This window comes from Polyodon spathula, chromosome 27, assembly GCF_017654505.1.
Source record: "Polyodon spathula isolate WHYD16114869_AA chromosome 27, ASM1765450v1, whole genome shotgun sequence".
NCBI classification, from domain to species: Eukaryota; Metazoa; Chordata; class Actinopteri; order Acipenseriformes; family Polyodontidae; genus Polyodon; species Polyodon spathula.
Window position 1 is genome coordinate 4,399,370 of NC_054560.1, and position 17,461 is coordinate 4,416,830.

Genomic DNA, 17,461 nt, shown 5'->3' on the forward strand with positions numbered 1-17,461 from the left:
CCAGTGGTTAAAGAAACAGGCTCCCTGTGGTCCACGGTTCAAATCCCAGCTCAACCACTGACTCACTGTGTGACCCGCAGCAAGTCACTTGTGCTCCGTCTTTGGGGTGAGGCGTTGTTGTAAGTGACTCAGCAGCTGAAGCATTGTTCACACACCCTAGTCTCGCATCTTGCAAAGCGCTTTGTGATGGTGCTCCACTATGAAAGGCACGATATACTGAGATTATTATTATAGTATCATCATATACGTCGACATATAAAAGGGAAGTCAGTGGCAGTTAATTCCAATCTATGTTACATATTCTTTTTATAATAAATATTCATATACATGATGTGTAATCATTCTATTTTTTTTTTTTTTTTTTTGGGGGGGGGGGACTTCTCAAACTCCACAAGTGTTCACACAAAGCTTTTTAAAATTCCTAAAAATGTATTAGTAGCGACAGTACCTGCCTTCTCAGATACTACACATACAGTAGGACTTTTAAGGGGGTCCTAATATCGGCTGAAACCTGAACTCAATGATCTGCTTCTCAAAATTACTAATGAGAAAGCTGCTTTAATAGTGAGGGGGAAGGAGATGCTTTTTGAACGGTTTGGTTATATTTTGGTAACGCTTTATGAAGTGTCTCTAGTTACTGTGTAGTAAATCCATGTATACTTTGTGTTAGGGTTAGGGGTTATAGCATGCAAACATATTTACACATTTTGATTGCAGTCAAAGGTATCAGTTTATGGTCAGGTAATGGGGCAGGCTAAGCTCTCCTATCCTCCCCCTATTGAATGGCTTCTTCCCTGGGACTAAAGCATCCATCGCAGTCACCCGAGAAATGATCCATTACTGGCATCAAGCGAACCGTTGCTCTCCTCATTCCTTTTTTTTTGGGCTCAACTAAGTAGATCAATCATTTAAAAACTTACAAGATAATATTAAGATTATAGCTACTGAGTATAATTACACATTTTATCATCATAAACCAGCGGTGCTGCAAAACAAGTTGAATTCACACACCCACATTAACCAATGCAATTTAGAGGGCGTATTCATTTTAAGACTTTTATTAAAAAGAGTTTTAGTATTTCCCTAGAAAAAAAAAACAAACAAACAAGTCAACTCCAGTACAGGTATGGAAACCCCAATAGTACCAATGCAAACACTTGATAATTCAAAGCACTAATTTAAAGGCACAGAGGCCACAATTATATCGTTCTTCCACAGAGCTAAAGAAGCAGCTTCTCGAACTCTTTACATTGGTGCAGAACGTCTTTCTGAGGGGCCTCTGTTGGTGGCCGTAGTTAAGCGTGCCTGCAAATGAAGAGGCCAGAGATTAACACACACCTTCCTGTAGGCAAATCCCACTGTCTCACACTTGCGTGCAGTCCTCACTTGAACGGGTTGGTTGGTAGGACAAACTGCTAAGCATCACTTAGCAAAAATGTGCTGCATGCAGTAGCATCCCTTTCAACTTTACCGCTTGTTTTTGCATTCTATTGGGAACTTCTGTTGTAAGCTACTGAGCTGCTCAAAAGCAAAACTCTTCACCCACTGATCGGCACTCGTAAATGAGCTGTTTTTTTCTGTTGATTTTCTTGCAAGAACCCTTTGGAAAAGATTGCCCTCCAGCATTCAGAGTCAGAGAGTCAGACGATATAAAAGACCCACATACATCTCCCAGTAAATGAGATGCTGTGTGAAGCGGGAATAAACAGAGGCTGCATTCCGGGAGCAGGAAGCTGAAGACAACCCCATCCGTCTTCTCGAGTAGCGCTAATCTTACAGCGGGTTGCACTCTGCTTTTCTCTAAACAAGCTGCCATTTCTGACGGGTGGACTGGAGCTGGGGAGGCTAATACTCAACAGGGTAATTAAAGAAAAAGGGAAAATGTCACGGAGAGGGGAGTGAGGGAGCCGACTTTGCTGGTGTAATTAGATTAAAATGGAATTCCTAATGGCGCGCGAATGGCAGGCCAGCCAAAATTGGAAAGGGCTTGATGCATGTGTCCGGATTGCGTAGGTTGAAGGACTAGTAAATAAAATGACCTACACCCACGCTCCGAAACAAAGGCAACACCAAAAGCCACACCCCTTCTGCTAAGAAATCGAGGTTTACTGTACGAACGCAGTTCCCTTTAGGAAGCACTAAAGATGACTCTCAGCTGCCTGCAGGTGAGGGCTGCAGGTGTAGCGTACAGTGTTGAGGGATGCCCAGTTGAAGTTGAAGGCTGAGTCTGGCTATTTTGCAGAGTGGTTAAGGCACTTGCTTGTTGGCTATCGGCCTCCTTCTTGTTACACAAGCTGTCTGAAATAGTCTAGAGAAATTGTTAAGTTGCCTAATCACTGTGCAAATGCAAAAACGAAATGCTGATGTTGAAAATAGTCAGGCTACCGATATATGCACCCATGTCCCAGTTATCTTAATTTCTATGCATATGCCAATTTCCAGCCTAGGTGCAGATTAGATTGCAGATGAAACCTGCATCTGTCACAATGTGATATTTAGTACAGATTAGATCATACCAACGGAAGGTAATGGCAAAGCATCAACCACCCATGCACGTTGTCTGCAAGAGCATATGGGGTGTAGCAATGAATTCCACTAGCAAGTCGTGCTCTGGAGCCAGTAATCAAACCTGCAACCCACTGCTCGCAACCAGGCTCCCTATGAGTAGACAATGCTGCTTTAATCCTTACAAAGAGTTCGCCCATGTCGCCCTTGACCAGCAAAGCAACAGTGACTGAAATCTCCTTCGGGGAAATGTTCGACATCCCAGCAGTTTTCTCCACGAACAAGAGTCTTACATTGAAAGCCTTGCAGGAGGCTACAGAGGTTAATTAACTGTGTTTGCTGTTGAAACCAATGCAGCGCTCTTTCCAGAAGATGTGTTAACCAGTGCCAGGTAATGATGCCCTCAAGACCTCATTATCATTGCAATTGATTCGAATGAGCCACCTGCGTTCCATGACTCCACTAATGATGCTGCCATCACCAGTTCTCTCCAGGCAACGAGGTTAACTAGCACAGGGCTGGCAGTGTGTGTCTGTGAGCTGCCTTGTACAGGACAGGAGCTCAAATATTTTCTTGCAAGTGTCGTGCCTTAGGCTTTGAAATCCATTTTGCATCGTTTTCATGCCCAACGAAACTTGCTTTAGCACAAGTGATTGATTTTAGTGCAGTCTGTGGGTGTATGGAGGCTGTAGGTCCGATTGCATGCTAAGTCACTCTTATATTTTTCAATTCCAGAGAATCACTTGCCCAATTCTAATGAAACTTGCTAAGGACATTCTTGCCTCTAAGCCTGGTTCTTATGCTCTAGTAGGCTCACGTACTGCACGATTACAGTTTGTTTCAGCTATCTTACCGATTACAATAGAAATTAGTTATTCAGCTGTTTCTCCACTCGGGTGCAACCAACCACTAACTACCCTATTTTACATCGTTATTGTGGTTAATGATTTACCATATTTCTCCTTTCCCATTCTACATCTAATGCCAAGTTGCCTTAGCAACTCTATTTAGTCACCTCCAGCAAACTGGTTTACTATTACCCTACAAAGCGTCATAATCTGTGGGGGTGTGTCAATGTTACATTTTTACAGAGTGATCTATCGCCTATGCCTATGCACAATCACATTATTTATAGTAACGCTAGCGATACTGTAAATCACTACAGCTGGGCACCACATGCCCTCTTCGTCCATTCAGAGCACATTCTGTGCCACCTCTCTCCTGGACCGACGACAAGGCAGACGGCAGGACAGATGGCCCAGCAGCAGCAGCCCCCCCCACCCCCCCTCCCTGGACAAGACCCGCTGCAAGCGGGAGGCAGGGGGGTGGCTGGCCGGTCGATGATACAACAATTTGGTGCAGTGATCGGTGAACATTTTAATGCTAAAAAGACTACTGTACAGCTGATTAATATCTGAGGCCCCTCAGTGCTCTTTTGTAGCACTGTTAAGACTGGGGAGGTGTCTGGAGTGAACTATACATCTCCTACCCTGCCATGCAGTTGGAGGCTTGTGAATTGGCCCTGAATAAAGTGCTGCGGCCTCATTCTGGAAATAGGCATAGGGATGCCCCATGTTGGGTGTGATAGATTGCGTTGACCACTGTGGGTAACTGACTTACCATGCAAACAGCTCTGCCCTTTTGTACAGTGATGGATGAAAGTCGATTAACAAAATAATTTTTTGCTTGCATCCGTTTTTTATTTTTTATTTTTGTATGCAGATTGCCCATATTTATACAAAAAAAAAGTATCTTCAGACCAGAGACACAATAAGTTGCTATTAACCCCTTAAGGTACACAAGGAATTGAGCGCTTGTTCAAACGCGTTTCTCCTGAAAATACATTGGAGTGTCAGTTTCCTTCTCGTGATACTTTAGTCAGTTTGGACGAGCGGATCCTGTCAGTACATTCTGAACCCTGTTTCCTGCACCTCCTTGCAACAATAAGAAAACTACATGGCTTTTTTTTTTTTTTTGTGGGACGCAAGTTCCTTTAACCTTAAAGGGTTAATGTGTGAGTAGGTCTGGCTTTTAACTAACATACAGAGCTGCAGTAAACATGCAGTGCATTGCACAAGAAGCATATGGGTTAAGCATACATAGCAATGCGGCTTGTGGATGAAACCTGAAATCACACAGGCATGAGGGCGCACACTCACACGCACACTGTTCACAAACATGTACCATATCGCATCTTCTGTCACACTCTCTCTTGTGTTAATCAGTAACCCCCTCTGTGTCAAGGGGCAGAAACACCAGAACGCACCGGTTCTGTAATAGGCTGGCAGATGGGCGAAGTGCTGTTTAACAGATGGGAAGCCCGGCCAATTTAAAGGGGGGCAGCAGCTAATGAAACGTGTCAGTGACTTGCAGCCGCTGCTGCCTCTCTCCTCCCGGGGAAACCCGCAACACCGCTCCTGCACGCACACGTGTATGACACCAGCACCCGCACACACGTGTGTGCGCCCATAAGCGAGCACCTTCACACAGACACCCTTTCTGGCACACATGCAACCTGGTATTCTACTCACTGACCAGAAGTAACCACCCTGACATGCTCATAGACAGAAATAGACTCCATAATAACAAGCATAAAGACAGGCCCTTAGACTCGCATACACCGTGCCACTGTACGCTGATGGAAGTTTACTACAGTAAGGTCGCACAGTCATTTTGCAATGTCCTTTGCTGTTACAATAATTATTTATCACGCTTAAATGTGATTTACCATGATCCCTGTATTAATACACTCTGGTAAGCGTTTACCTTGATAAAGATACGCGTATGCAATGCACAACCTCAAGACATACACATACAAAGGCTGCGTTACCCTACATTAGGAAGGCAAATGCAAGCATATCCACGACTTTGAAATAAGTATCGGGCCACGGAAATAAATGCAGAATCTGGTTGTGGCATTTGCAGGTCCAGTTTACCTGCACGTGGTATCCTCACTATTTTATCATCATTCAATTACATTCTGAAACGAACCTTCTCACTCGTTTATTATTATTATTATTATTATTATTATTATTATTATTATTATTATTATTATTATTATTTTTGCAAGTTTATTTTATATTCACAAACAATAAAATGCAAATTGTAATCTTGAGCTAAAAGGAGCGATTATGTGTTAAAATAATACGTTTATTCTGGTTTTGTATAGGCTGCTGTGCTGTAACAGAAATGTAATGGTTTCTTTAAGAGGCCGGCGCTTGGGCTGATCTTGCTGAACAGATGGCCCCCCCCGTGCAGCACCCTTTGCACGGAGCTCGTATTAAAGCGATGTCCTGGTCAGTGAGGCTGGAAAGTTTTGAGACTTGTTCTGGATACCGTACCTGCAGAGCGAAGTTCCGCATGTCCCAAGACAGTTTTGCCAACACTGAACCCACCCCTGATCCAAGGTAGGTACCGATTAACAGCGTGAGTGATAAATACTAGATTATTTTATTTTTTTTGGACTTTCAACAGGTTTCCGAAAATACGCTGTTTGGGACACAAATGACAAGCGTGTTTGTATCTGATTTAAAGCGCGTGCTTTGCGATTTTCCCATGCATGTACGACATTCAGTTTTATAAATAGACTGCAAATGTGTGTTTGTTTTTCATATTGTAGCAACAATTGGATACATTCTGGTACAAAAAAAATCTCTATGTTTATTATTTTAACTTGAGAATTCGGGTTCATTAAGAATGTAAGTGTGCTGTCAGAATTATATTTCAGCAGAACACCGTGATTATAAATCCAATCCAACAGATTGGCTTTTTAATATCCTCTATGAAGGTTTTATTGAGTTCATATTAAGTGCATTCCTATATATGTTTATATGTTCTGTGTACCGCTAATAGAAGCTCCTTGTGTATGTGCAACCAAAACCTTGCCATTTGAAACGCAGCACAATCAATCTGCTAATAACGTGTTTTTGAATAGATCTGATGATAGTAAATCTATTCTGTTTTGAATTAGCGAGCTCTGAGTACTTTGCTTGCTCTCAGATCCCTAGCAATACCGAGTTTCCTGTGTATTGACTCTTGCAGAATTTCAGACCTCTGGCATCTCTCTAATGTATTGCATTTTCTCTCTCTATCAAATCTCCAATACCGAGTTATCTGTAATATATTGTATCTAATGGCTCTCAGATACCTAATAGAGTTTCCAATGTACAGTAGTGAATTTGCTGGCTCTCTGATCCCCAGTAACATTTCCAATACACAGTATTGAATTTGCTGGCTCTCAGATCCCTGGTACTGATTTTTATTTTTCTATTGTGTCAAATGTGCTGCTGTTTATGCGTGTATTTATCAATATTCCACTCCACTGTCTTAGAATAGTGTGGTGTATTCGTATATTTGATTACACCTTTACCTTGCCTCGCTGCGAGTTAACAGACTTTTAGCTTGCTTCACTACACTGTACAGGGCAGAGGTATCCCGTAATACAGTTCAATAAGGGCATGGTTATGGACAATGCTGAACACTGCCACACACGCAATACCTTAGCGAGACAGAGGCTCAATTGTTTGCTGTGGTCGTTTCAATACAATGTAGCTGTCAGAGTTCCAGAACAGAGGTCTTGTTTTTGATCCCTGCTCCGCAGAGACCTGGTGGCTGGCATTCAATCACTGCAGGCTGAAAATGAGTTTTATTCGTTCTATTATCCCCTAATGCTGAATTTTTAATGCTGTGGGAGAAGCTGGCCACTGAACAACAGATGTCAGTGACAGAAACTGGAGAGGGCTTCTACAAAGTGCTCATTAAAATGTATTGAATGAGCTGGAAGTATCAGCCTTGGTTGTAAAACAGCTGGTTTGCAGAAGGCTTATGTTGTTATTATTATTATTATTATTATTATTATTGTTGTTGTTGTTGGAAGACATGAGGTCATCAAATGCAGTTCTCACATTGACCTCAATGTGTTGCCATGGACGACTGCTTTTTATTTTATTTTGTACCGCTTTTCCCACCCACTCTGAGTTGAAAGGTCACGCTGTCACATGATTTGAATGGAATGAAGAGTGTTGTTCTGTGCCCGGCAGTTAGGATTCCCCAGGAAAACTCAAAGCTGGGTAAGGAACAGTTGGACAAAAATCATGGATGAGGAAAGAAAAGACACCTTGCATACCAGATCTACCCATTCTAGGTTTTAATAGGAGCTTGATTAGCCCCAGCTTATAGGTAACAAGCTCAGGCGTGTCTTATTGTATGCATAGTACAATCAGGAATGGATCAAACTGCTATGCACTGGGAGTCTTATTGCCATCCTTGAAAATGATAGACATGAAAGCAACAGAACTAGCATTTGACTGTTCAGCTCCTTGCAGGAGATCAGTAAGTTCTTGCTCGTTTTTGTAATGAAGTCGATTCTTTTCATGTTCCTTGGTATTCCATCGAACTCCATTTGGGTGTGGTAGTGGAGTTTTTCTCTAGTAGTTTCAAATTGTTACTAGACTTGCATTGAAGGCCTCTCGTTTGTGTATTGATCAAGTCTAGAAAAACCTATTCCTCCAAACCGCAATGCATGATCATGTAAAGACGGTAAGCAAGAAGAAAGAAGTGATTGTGTTTATGTAGCTTTATCAGTAAGTGTGCAATTCAATCTCAGTTACTGTTCCATACTTCGCTGGATCAGTACTATGCTGCTGGATCTCGGATAGCAAACACACTCAGTCAAGGTGTCGCTGGAAGCTGATCTGTCACGTGAAGTCCTGTTGTCTGTTTTCAGTAGTCTGTGCAGCTTGCACATTACCCCTCCCTGCTGCTGGGGTCTCTGCACTGTATTGAATCTGTAGATATGAAAATGAATGGAAGTTCAGGGCTTGCAGCAGATGCCTTGTATTGAGCAGGCGTCCCTGCTCTCAAGCACAGATGTCTTTATTTATTCACAGTAATTGCTTTTACAGTGCCACTTATGAGAGGCCAAGCAAGCTGTAAATCAAAGCTCATCCCTGCTGCCTGTGCATTGTTGTTGTTAAGAACATCTCCCATAAATAAGATAAGACTGGATACCTGCTGCTGGAAAAGGCAAGATTTGCAAGTTAATACCTGTTTTTTCCTAAATGAAAACATTGACGCTTCAAATGAATACCTCAGTCCATTAAATGAGGCGCTTTGCAGGGATGGGAATAAGACTCCTATTTCAGAACCGTTGCACCCTTTCCAGGTTTTAATACAATACATTTCTTATCGCATAGCTGTTTCATCCATTTCTGGTTTTTACGATGTTTCAGAACATATTAATGTAATTCATAATCTCTTTAGACTAGAAAATAGAGATGTTTAGGGTTCGAATTTGAATTGAAGTTTATAAAATCTTAAAGGGGCAGAGAAAATGAACCAGGAGTCACGATTTCAAATTTTAGTACAGGAAGTATACGATTTTAGAAGGCTCTAGTTGATTTTAAAAAGTGTATTTTTTTTTTTTTTTTTATGCGGATAGCAGTAAACACGCAGAATAGCTTCTTGGGTGAAGTTGCACTGTAATAGCTAAACAACAAATAAACCAAGAACAAATATTATTATTAAAGTAATTCTGGCCAGACGTACTGCATGTGTCAGGGAAAACTCTGCAACTCACTTAGCAGACCGTTCATTTCGTTTGGGATTAGAGTTGACTTTTCTGCACTCCTTTGGCTGTCTTTGCTGATAAGACAAGGCTTTGACATGTGTGACTAGGATCCTATTTTTAGGAGGCTCCTGACGTCCAGGCCTGGGAACCCCATAGCGATGAAACCAGAATTAATCAGCACTTGCTTGCTGCACAATATTGAGTTCCTCTGTAAGAAGCCAGGCTGGATCTGGAGAATGTGTGGCTGCTGCACAAGCTCATGGAAACATTACTGTTTAACCAAAGCTTTAAGAAAAATCATTTACCTCCAATTAGCATAGCCACATGCTCACAAGGCGATACTATTTTGCTGTTGTTTCCTTGGCTTTATTTTCAATTTGACCCATAGTGTTGTGACATCTTAACCTAGTGTTCTCCAGACAAGTTCAAGGCCAGGTAAAGGCAGATTTAGAGGAACTGGAGCACTCTTTATGATTAGAAATAAGACAAGGGAAAGGTGGAGTAAATATCTAAAATGACATTTAAATCCGCTTGCACTCCTAAAATGTTCTGCAGACACTCAGGATGCAATGCGATGCATAAAAAAATGTGTGTGTGTGTGTGTGTGTGTGTGTGTGTGTGTGTGTGTGTGTGTGTGTGTGTGTGAGTACACATACACAAGTTAGGACTTCCAGCCTGCGGTTGCTTGTCTGACATTTCTGAGTCAACTTTCTAATACTAGAAATATGAACCAATAGGCACTAAAACAGAGCTGAGCTCGTTCTTCCCCTCAGACTGATTTACTGGCTGGTGTATCGTATTGTACTTTTAGTACTTTCCCGCATGTCAGTATATTAACAGAGTCTTGGCAATGCCAGCTACAGTCCGTGGCACAACCCTTTTCTCTGAGCACGCTGGCACGGAAATCACTGGAGTGCTGCAGGAGTCGGAACGAGCTGCGTGATATTCATCGGAGTTGGGTACCGCTTGTCCCTGGAGGTGGAGATGGGCAGAACTGGACAGATGTCTTTTTAAAGATGTCTTTTAAAGTTGGAATACTAAATAAATATCACGTCTCCGAGCCTGGAACAGAGCTGCCGGAAATATCTGAACAATGAGACAGAGTACTGGGTGTCGCCGCCGAGAGGGTGTTATTGAACATTAATAATCGCTCTTGCCAACACACAGCCATTGTACTTTGCTTTTTTCTTAATATCTGAAATAGCTGGGCTGGGAACTGCAGGACAAAGTGCATTGCCAGGGCCATTATTAAGGTGTCAATATCATAATTATTATTGTTGTTCAGAGTGTAAGTCAATTCCTGGACCTCCCTTTCTAGGGAAATGAGACGGAACCCAGCAGTCTGCTAGACTTTGTCTCTGCTCACTGAGCACCTGGGGTTGGCTTCCAAAGATCGGCCAGATAAAATAATTCATTCATTGATTTAATGTATATAAAGTACAGGTTTTAAATAATAAAATCTGCTTGTGGTATAAAAACGTCTCTGTTATTAGATTAGGAAGCGTGGAGTGGAATAAACAGGTTGAATTTACTACCTGAAGTGTCCCTTTCTGGGAACGGCTGCTGAGGAAGGCAGTGAGGCCCGGCCCGTTAGTTGACTGCCCAGTCCGGCTGAGTTATTACGAGAGACTCTTAATAAGGAGCTGGCAGCTTCGCAGCTCTGCACTGTACGGCATGCAACTCAGAGCTCGTAAATCCAGTCTCGCACAACGCCTACAATGCTGAAACTTATTGATGTGGTCATTTATTTAGAACGAAAAGAACAACACTTTGTTTTTATTTATTTCTTTTAATTTTCTGTACACTCTGCTTTATACAAAATGCAGCACATTTTTCATGTTTTTTTACTGGTGTCCTAAGATAAGTAATTCAGTTTTGGATCATGGCACAGCTGTATTACCAAAGCCATTGACTATATTGATTCATTTCCAAGAAAATGTCATGGCAGTGCAGTGACCGTCTGTTTTTATTTTTCTTTATTTTCAGTGTACTTTCAGGAGCCCAGCCTTTTGTCCAAAGGAGTTCTCTCTACATTCAAAATCAAGGAGCTGAAGCTGGAATCCAGCATCCCATCGGAGGATCCTTGGAGCAGCCTTCTCAATCTACCTGCAGGACGAGTGGGGACAGGGCAGGGAAGCAAGCCTGAAGGAGATGACCAGACCTGGGGTCAGCTTCTAAAAGGACTGCAAAATATACCTTCACAGTCAGGAAGATATAGCACAATCTGACCTTGAACAATCAAACGGTCCTTACTTATATGAAGTGTGTGTGTATATATATATATATATATATATATACATGCATAGTCAATCGATACACGCATACAAAAAATCAGTGCATACAGTCCACACACCCAGCCAAGGACTAGCTTACAGCTGCAAGACCGGTCCGTACACACAAAGAGGCAACCTGTATACGCACAGCAGAGCTCGCGACTTCTGTAAGTTCTGCCGTCTGGTCCCCTGGACGATGAGCGATGCCCCCACCCTGGACTACGAGCTCCTGTCCCCAGGGCCCTCGGATGGGGCCCCCACAGCCGGGCCCAGCCTCTCAGGGGGAGCCGAGCAGAAGACCGCCTTTGCCTTCGTAGGCCTCCTGCTAGTCTTCCTGGTGGTTCTGGTGGTACGCTGCTTTCGCGTGCTGCTGGACCCCTACAGCCGCATGCCCTCGTCCTCCTGGGGCGAACGCAAGGATGGGCTGGAGAGGGGTCAATTTGACTACGCGCTCGTGTAGACACCCCCCCCCCCGCCCGCGCAGCCCGCACAGCCCGCACAACCACTCTGAAACCATATCTACAATGCCTTGTTCAATGCTGTGTAGTCTTCAGTTTCCTAGGTTGGCCACAAGGGGGAGAGGGTGGGGTTTGTTGTACACCTGCTTTTCCAGGACTGGCCACCTAAATGCTTGTGAAATTTAGTCGAGCCCCCTTTTATGTCTTGTTTTCTCACTGTCTAGTTTGAGAAGCACCATGCTACTAATGCGCCACATTTCCATCTAATCTGCAACCGACATTAAGATGATGGTAGAAGGACACCAATAAGTACCTGTTTGCAAGTTCTTTCATCTGCATTAAATAATTGCATGAATCAGCATTATCCATTTTGCACTTTGCGGTTGAATACCCGCCTGTAGTGTCCATTGCGAGCTGGAGAGATGTTTTATGGTGCTGACTGTTTCCATCAATGCAGTTAGAATTGGGACTTCACCAGCATGGATTGCTGATCTCTCATTTCTAATGGAAACGTGGCATTTGGGAATCCCATTTCACCAGTGGTTCTAGAGTATAACTAGGGCTGTAAAGTTGATCGTGAAACAAGATCTCACTTTGTTTTCACCCGTAACTTGAATGAGGCTCTGATAATTGTAACAAAAAAACAACAACAACAACAAAAAAGTTCAGTTCAATTGCTTTTCCCGGATTTAAAATCTTAATGACTTGTTGCAAAAATGTTATAACCTGTTTTGTAAATAATCCTCATAATTACGATTAAGTTAAATCAGTTTAACTTCTCTCGCTATTTGCATTCGGTTTTACATTATCAATGGAACAGAATCCTGGTGTCAATCAAGTTATGGAAGAAAAAACAAAAATGAACTTGTTGCACAATCAATGCTTTTCCAAGAGTTCAATTGAACATTCAGCTAAAAAAAAAATAAATAAAAAGGACATCACGTGATCAAAAATTAAAAAAAAAGACGAAAATCAAAGAGCCCTAACTATCAGATGCTTGCACTGCAGGAAATGCAGGGGCTAGAAATATGGTTTGAAATGCAGACAGTTTATTTTGGTAGGCATCGTGGCTCAGTGGTTAGAGCTGATGGTTGGGAGCTTGTGGATTCCGTATTCAAGCAACCCTTAACAGCTTCTGCCTAAACTCAAGGATGAATGGTGCAGCACACAGAATATAACTGCAACAGCCTGCAGAACAGCAACCCCAACCCTTCCATGAAGACAGTATGAAACAGTTTTTAATATTGAGAGTCCACAAGGCGAAAGTACAAGTGGTCGCGGAATTCCGAAAGGAGACTCCAGCGAAACATACAACAGTGCCTCATACAGCCTCCATGCAAAGACAGTTATGAGAGAGGGGGGGTTAGGAAGCGAATTTTAATTCAACCATAAAAAAAAAAAAAAAAATGAAGAGAATAATAGTACCCGATGAAACAAGGGAGAATATAAAATGAACGGACTGGCACTGGTAGCTACAATGATATCAATAAAGTAACATCTGCAAATATGTGTAGGATGTTATGATAGTTTATTTCAGACTCCTCTAGTCCCCTCTGAGTGTGTGGGACCCCTGCGCAGTTACCCCTAGCTGCACGGACTACTCCTCAGCACAGCAGAGGATACTGATTATAAATCATAATGCAGGTTGTGGATGGGAAGGAATATTGCATATAACTGATTCGGACATGGAATGGCATCCCTTCCTAAGGCTCTTGTAACACTGTGAGTTTCCCTACTATACAGCGTGCTCGGAATATTCTTTGCCTCTGTAATGGAAAACCTTATGTTGAGAACTATATTGTATCCGTGTTGTCTTCTGTCTGATGAACTTTAAACTGATTTGAAGCCTATTTGAGGAGACGTTTGTTCTTGTGTGGGGGGAGATTTGTAAGTAGTATTTTTCTTATTCTGTCTTTTTGTTAAGCTGGGTCAATACTGTGAAATAAAGGGAAAGTCTATTTCTTCATCACCAGCTGCCTGGGTTTCTAGTTCATGCTGTCCTGCTTGCATTGCTTAGGATATCATCCTGAAATTAGGCGGGCCGTCGTGTTAAAATCTTACTTTTTATGAGCAGCAGCAACATTATCCTAGGACTTTTTTTTTCTTATTTTGAAGACGATTCATTTGAAATGTGCAAATATCTGAAATGTGCCAGATTAAAGCCTTCCTGGTACTTCCTGTTTTGTAGGTCACTTTCACTTCATTTGACACAATGCAATCGGGTCATTAAATTGGTGTTTACGACTGGTGCAAGTGGAAGACTAATCTTCCTGCAGGCTGAAGCAATATCGATAAGGTAGGTGGTGACATCACAACGTCGACTAGAAAAGGGATGGTCAGCCTCAGAGACTGACAGTGAACTAGTCGCACACTTCACTTTCAAAGCAGCATCAGCAACGCAGTGATGTTTGTGTGGCTTTAAAATGTCAAGTGCGCTGTTTTAAACGGACAGAAGTGCAGCTGTGGTTGCAGCCTGTTACATAGTAATGACATTTTTCAAATATTAATAAATAACTTTTACAAAGCAGTTTACAAAGCTGTGTGAACACAAGCTGCATTTATGTAATTCGATTACATTGCATTTAGACCTTCGCGGTTAACAAAGTTGGAACAAGTTAGCATAGCAATATAGTTAAACAGAAAATTCAAATAGATCGGTAGAGCGTGAAGATGTCCTGTTTTATTACACAAAAGCTTGTCATGTTTTCTTACAAATTACAACTCTGACCACGATGTTTAAAAATATAACCCACAATCCTTTTATTGCCAAAGATGTTTCCAGTACAAATTCCAAAAAGACAAATGTGACAGGCAATAAAGCGGCAGTACAGTTTCAAATGTATGTGCCTAAACTTTAACAAATCACAGTAATCTCTTTATTTTCCAAAGAACAACATGGCTGTTTATTTTCCCGAATAACAAGGAAGCACGCTGAAGGAAAAGCCTTGGTGTGACCTGTACGGCTCAACCCAGGTAAGTTTTTAATACTACCTTTAAAAAAAAAAAAAAAATAATAATTATTAAAATAAAATTTAAAAATCGGCACAGGACTGGAGGCCTTCGTTCAGGTGCTTCCTGAATTTGATTCATAATTATCCAAAATTACGTTGGTGTCTTTTTTTTTTTAAAGAGAGTGTTTTCAAGTCTGACACTGAAGCTGAGATACAGTACACACATTTTTACTTACTAGGCAGTGGCAAGTAAAAAAAAAAAAGGCTACAAGCATACAAGTTCACAAAATATATATATATAAAAAAAGTTTACAAAAATTGGTTATACATACATATAGCCAAGGCTGTTTACAGTGCATAAACCACTGTGTTGAAATAACATTAGCACTGTTAGTTACCGAGCATGGGAGTCAGCAATCCACTCAACTTTTCCGAATAGCCCTTCTCTGGGCAGGGGGTGGGGTTTGCATTACCACTGGTGGGCAGGTGTAGAAAGACAGGCTAGGCTTTTCAGGAAGGGCCAGCTGGACTCGAATACTGTGTTTAAATCTGAGAGAGCACAACAACGCTTTACACGTGACTTGGGGTTTGATGCAGCAAAATTGTCTCAAACTAGGTCTCCTGGAACCAGGTCTCAAGCCACTGTTCTTGAAAAACAAAGTGGCATAATGTTCCCTCAGGTTAAGATTGAAATAAACCCAGATCCTTAATCTTAATTCAGCACTCTAGGCCGATTTAATAAAAACTCAAATTTTCACAGCTTCGTAACCTTACAAAACACAACTTACAGAATTAGATCTTTGCACCATTTTTTTTTTTTAAATAGAATTTTCTGAGCAAAACAGCAGAACAAACATAACCCACTCCCTAAAGAAAGAAAGACTATACTTCTTAGCTAGTGCTGTATGATTCGGTAACCTTGTTGACAAGAACATAAATCTACAGTTCATTTAAAAATATACAGTTTTATTTATTTTTTATAAAGCAGGTTTAAGAATATTGGCTGTTGGCATAAAACACAGTTTAAAAAAAAAAAAAAAAAATTAAAAATAACAAAAATACAAAAAACAGCATTTTAAAAAGCACCAAAACGAGCCCTAATAGAAAATGTCACTCTTAGCTGCAATCAAAAATGAAATTGTGAGGCTGCATTTAAAATCCCTTTGCTCGGTGAAACTCGGAATTATTTAGCACCATTGTTCTTTATATAAAGAAACAAACCTGATTCAGTATTATTCAGTGAGGTTGGAAGTTTTAGTGCAGTTTCTGCATGCATGAGTGTGCGTTTATCTGAATGTGTGTGTGAGAGAGAGAACTACAGGAATAAATATGACTCGATGTTAATGGACACGTGCGTAATAAAACAGGCTTCATGGATCTTCTGTAAATTACTGTTGGACTGCACAGTAACCCAATAGCACCCTCTGCTGCACCAAAGCAGCGTTACAGTGAGGTTACAGTAGCAGTTTGAGTGTTTTCAGCTTATGCAGTGAAATGGGGTGAGGTAAAGGTACACAAGCACACACGCAAACACAAAAAAAGGTGCACTAAAACTGTGGTTTGACAGGAGATGATGTGTAACAGTAGGAGCCAGTTATTGCACATGTTAGGAACATTTGCATTTTAAAACCTGAAATGTAGTTTTAGCATTGCAGTCCTTCGTGTGAACATTTTTTTTTTTTTTTTTTTTTTTTTTTTATAAAACATTTTGAGATTACACAGAATACTGAATGGAGCAGAGAAACCTTTGACATTGCACCTTGAACGCCAGGGTCTGAACCCGCCCCCCCCAGCCCCCATCATTACAGTAAAGAGGGCAAGAATTTGGGCCACATATACACAGCCTGGAATGGGAACAATGAACGTTTTCAAGAAATCAACAGAGGTAATAAATCTGTTTTTTGTTGGCATTGCACCTGTGAAACAGAGGACTTCCATTCATATAGCGCCCTTCATTCACAAAAGCAATGTAACAATTGTACAACCGCATCATGAACTGAGAACGTGCACCCCAATCCCCAGCCCTCTTAGATAAACCAGTGGGAACCACAGAAAGGCGACTGGGGGGTCATTTTAGCAGTAATCCCATTTTAACTAAACGGGTTTCCACTAGAAAGTGTGAATATTACAGTTAAGACTGAGGATTTGTGGCCCAAACAAAGATGCCCTGCTATTATTGGACTGGAGCACTGAGATCCGAGTAGTAAAACTATAATTTCTTTTTTTTTAAATTCCAGCTCCTCTGACGTGTTTCTTTATTCTACTGTAACACGCGTGTCTGACGAGCGGGGAGGGGGCGGCTGCGTCCTGGCTGTCTAATGCAGGTGGATGTGCAGTTTGATTCGGAGCGCGTCCCCAATCTCTCCCAGCAGGTAATCTGCATCGTGCTCGTCCTCCAGCTCTTGCAGCTCCCGAGGTCCGTACAGGGGTACGCTGGCGATCTCCAGGCGGTACGTCCCGGGGCTGGGGGTCTTGCGTCCCAGTCGCAGCACGCTCTTGCCGTCGCGCCGCTGCAGCATGCGGAAGTGGGCGTCCTGGTTGCCGTGGGAGATGACGTAGCGCACGTGGCGCTCCAGGGGCTCGATGGCGGGCAGCAGCTCCAGGATGGGCTCCTTGTTCTGCAGCGCGGCCAGGCTCAGGTTCAACGGGATAGAAGACTCCGTGTCCACGCTGGCCAGGCTCAGCCGGGGCTCCTGGGAAAGGAAC

General features: G+C 42.1%; 2 protein-coding genes across 4 annotated transcripts in view; one reads left to right on the top strand and one right to left on the bottom strand.

Annotated features, from left to right (window-relative positions):
• Window positions 1-5,768: 5,768 nt before the first annotated feature.
• On the top strand, window positions 5,769-16,428 carry LOC121301643 (cortexin-1-like). Of its 2 annotated transcripts, none has more exons than XM_041231206.1 (4): window positions 5,769-5,912; window positions 11,060-13,691; window positions 13,993-14,100; window positions 14,694-16,428. In XM_041231206.1, the coding sequence occupies exon 2, from the start codon at window positions 11,372-11,374 to the stop codon at window positions 11,804-11,806; it is 435 nt and encodes a 144-aa protein (XP_041087140.1). In that variant the 5' UTR covers window positions 5,769-5,912; window positions 11,060-11,371; the 3' UTR covers window positions 11,807-13,691; window positions 13,993-14,100; window positions 14,694-16,428. The 2 variants fall into 2 exon arrangements, with proteins under 2 accessions (XP_041087140.1, XP_041087141.1); XM_041231207.1 differs by having other exon boundaries at window positions 11,060-13,526.
• Window positions 14,330-17,461, bottom strand: part of LOC121301642 (fibrillin-2-like) — a 52,379-nt gene continuing 49,247 nt past the window's right edge. For both annotated transcript variants that reach the window (XM_041231204.1, XM_041231203.1), the window contains exon 65: window positions 14,330-17,448. In XM_041231204.1, coding sequence (XP_041087138.1) covers window positions 17,071-17,448 — 378 coding nt within the window. In that variant the 3' untranslated portion in view covers window positions 14,330-17,070. The remainder of the gene's footprint in view (window positions 17,449-17,461) is intronic.

Excerpts from the sequence above, each read along its gene's own strand:
- LOC121301643 (XM_041231206.1), top strand. The coding sequence starts at position 11,372 with ATGCATAGTCAATCGATACACGCATACAAAAAATCAGTGCATACAGTC.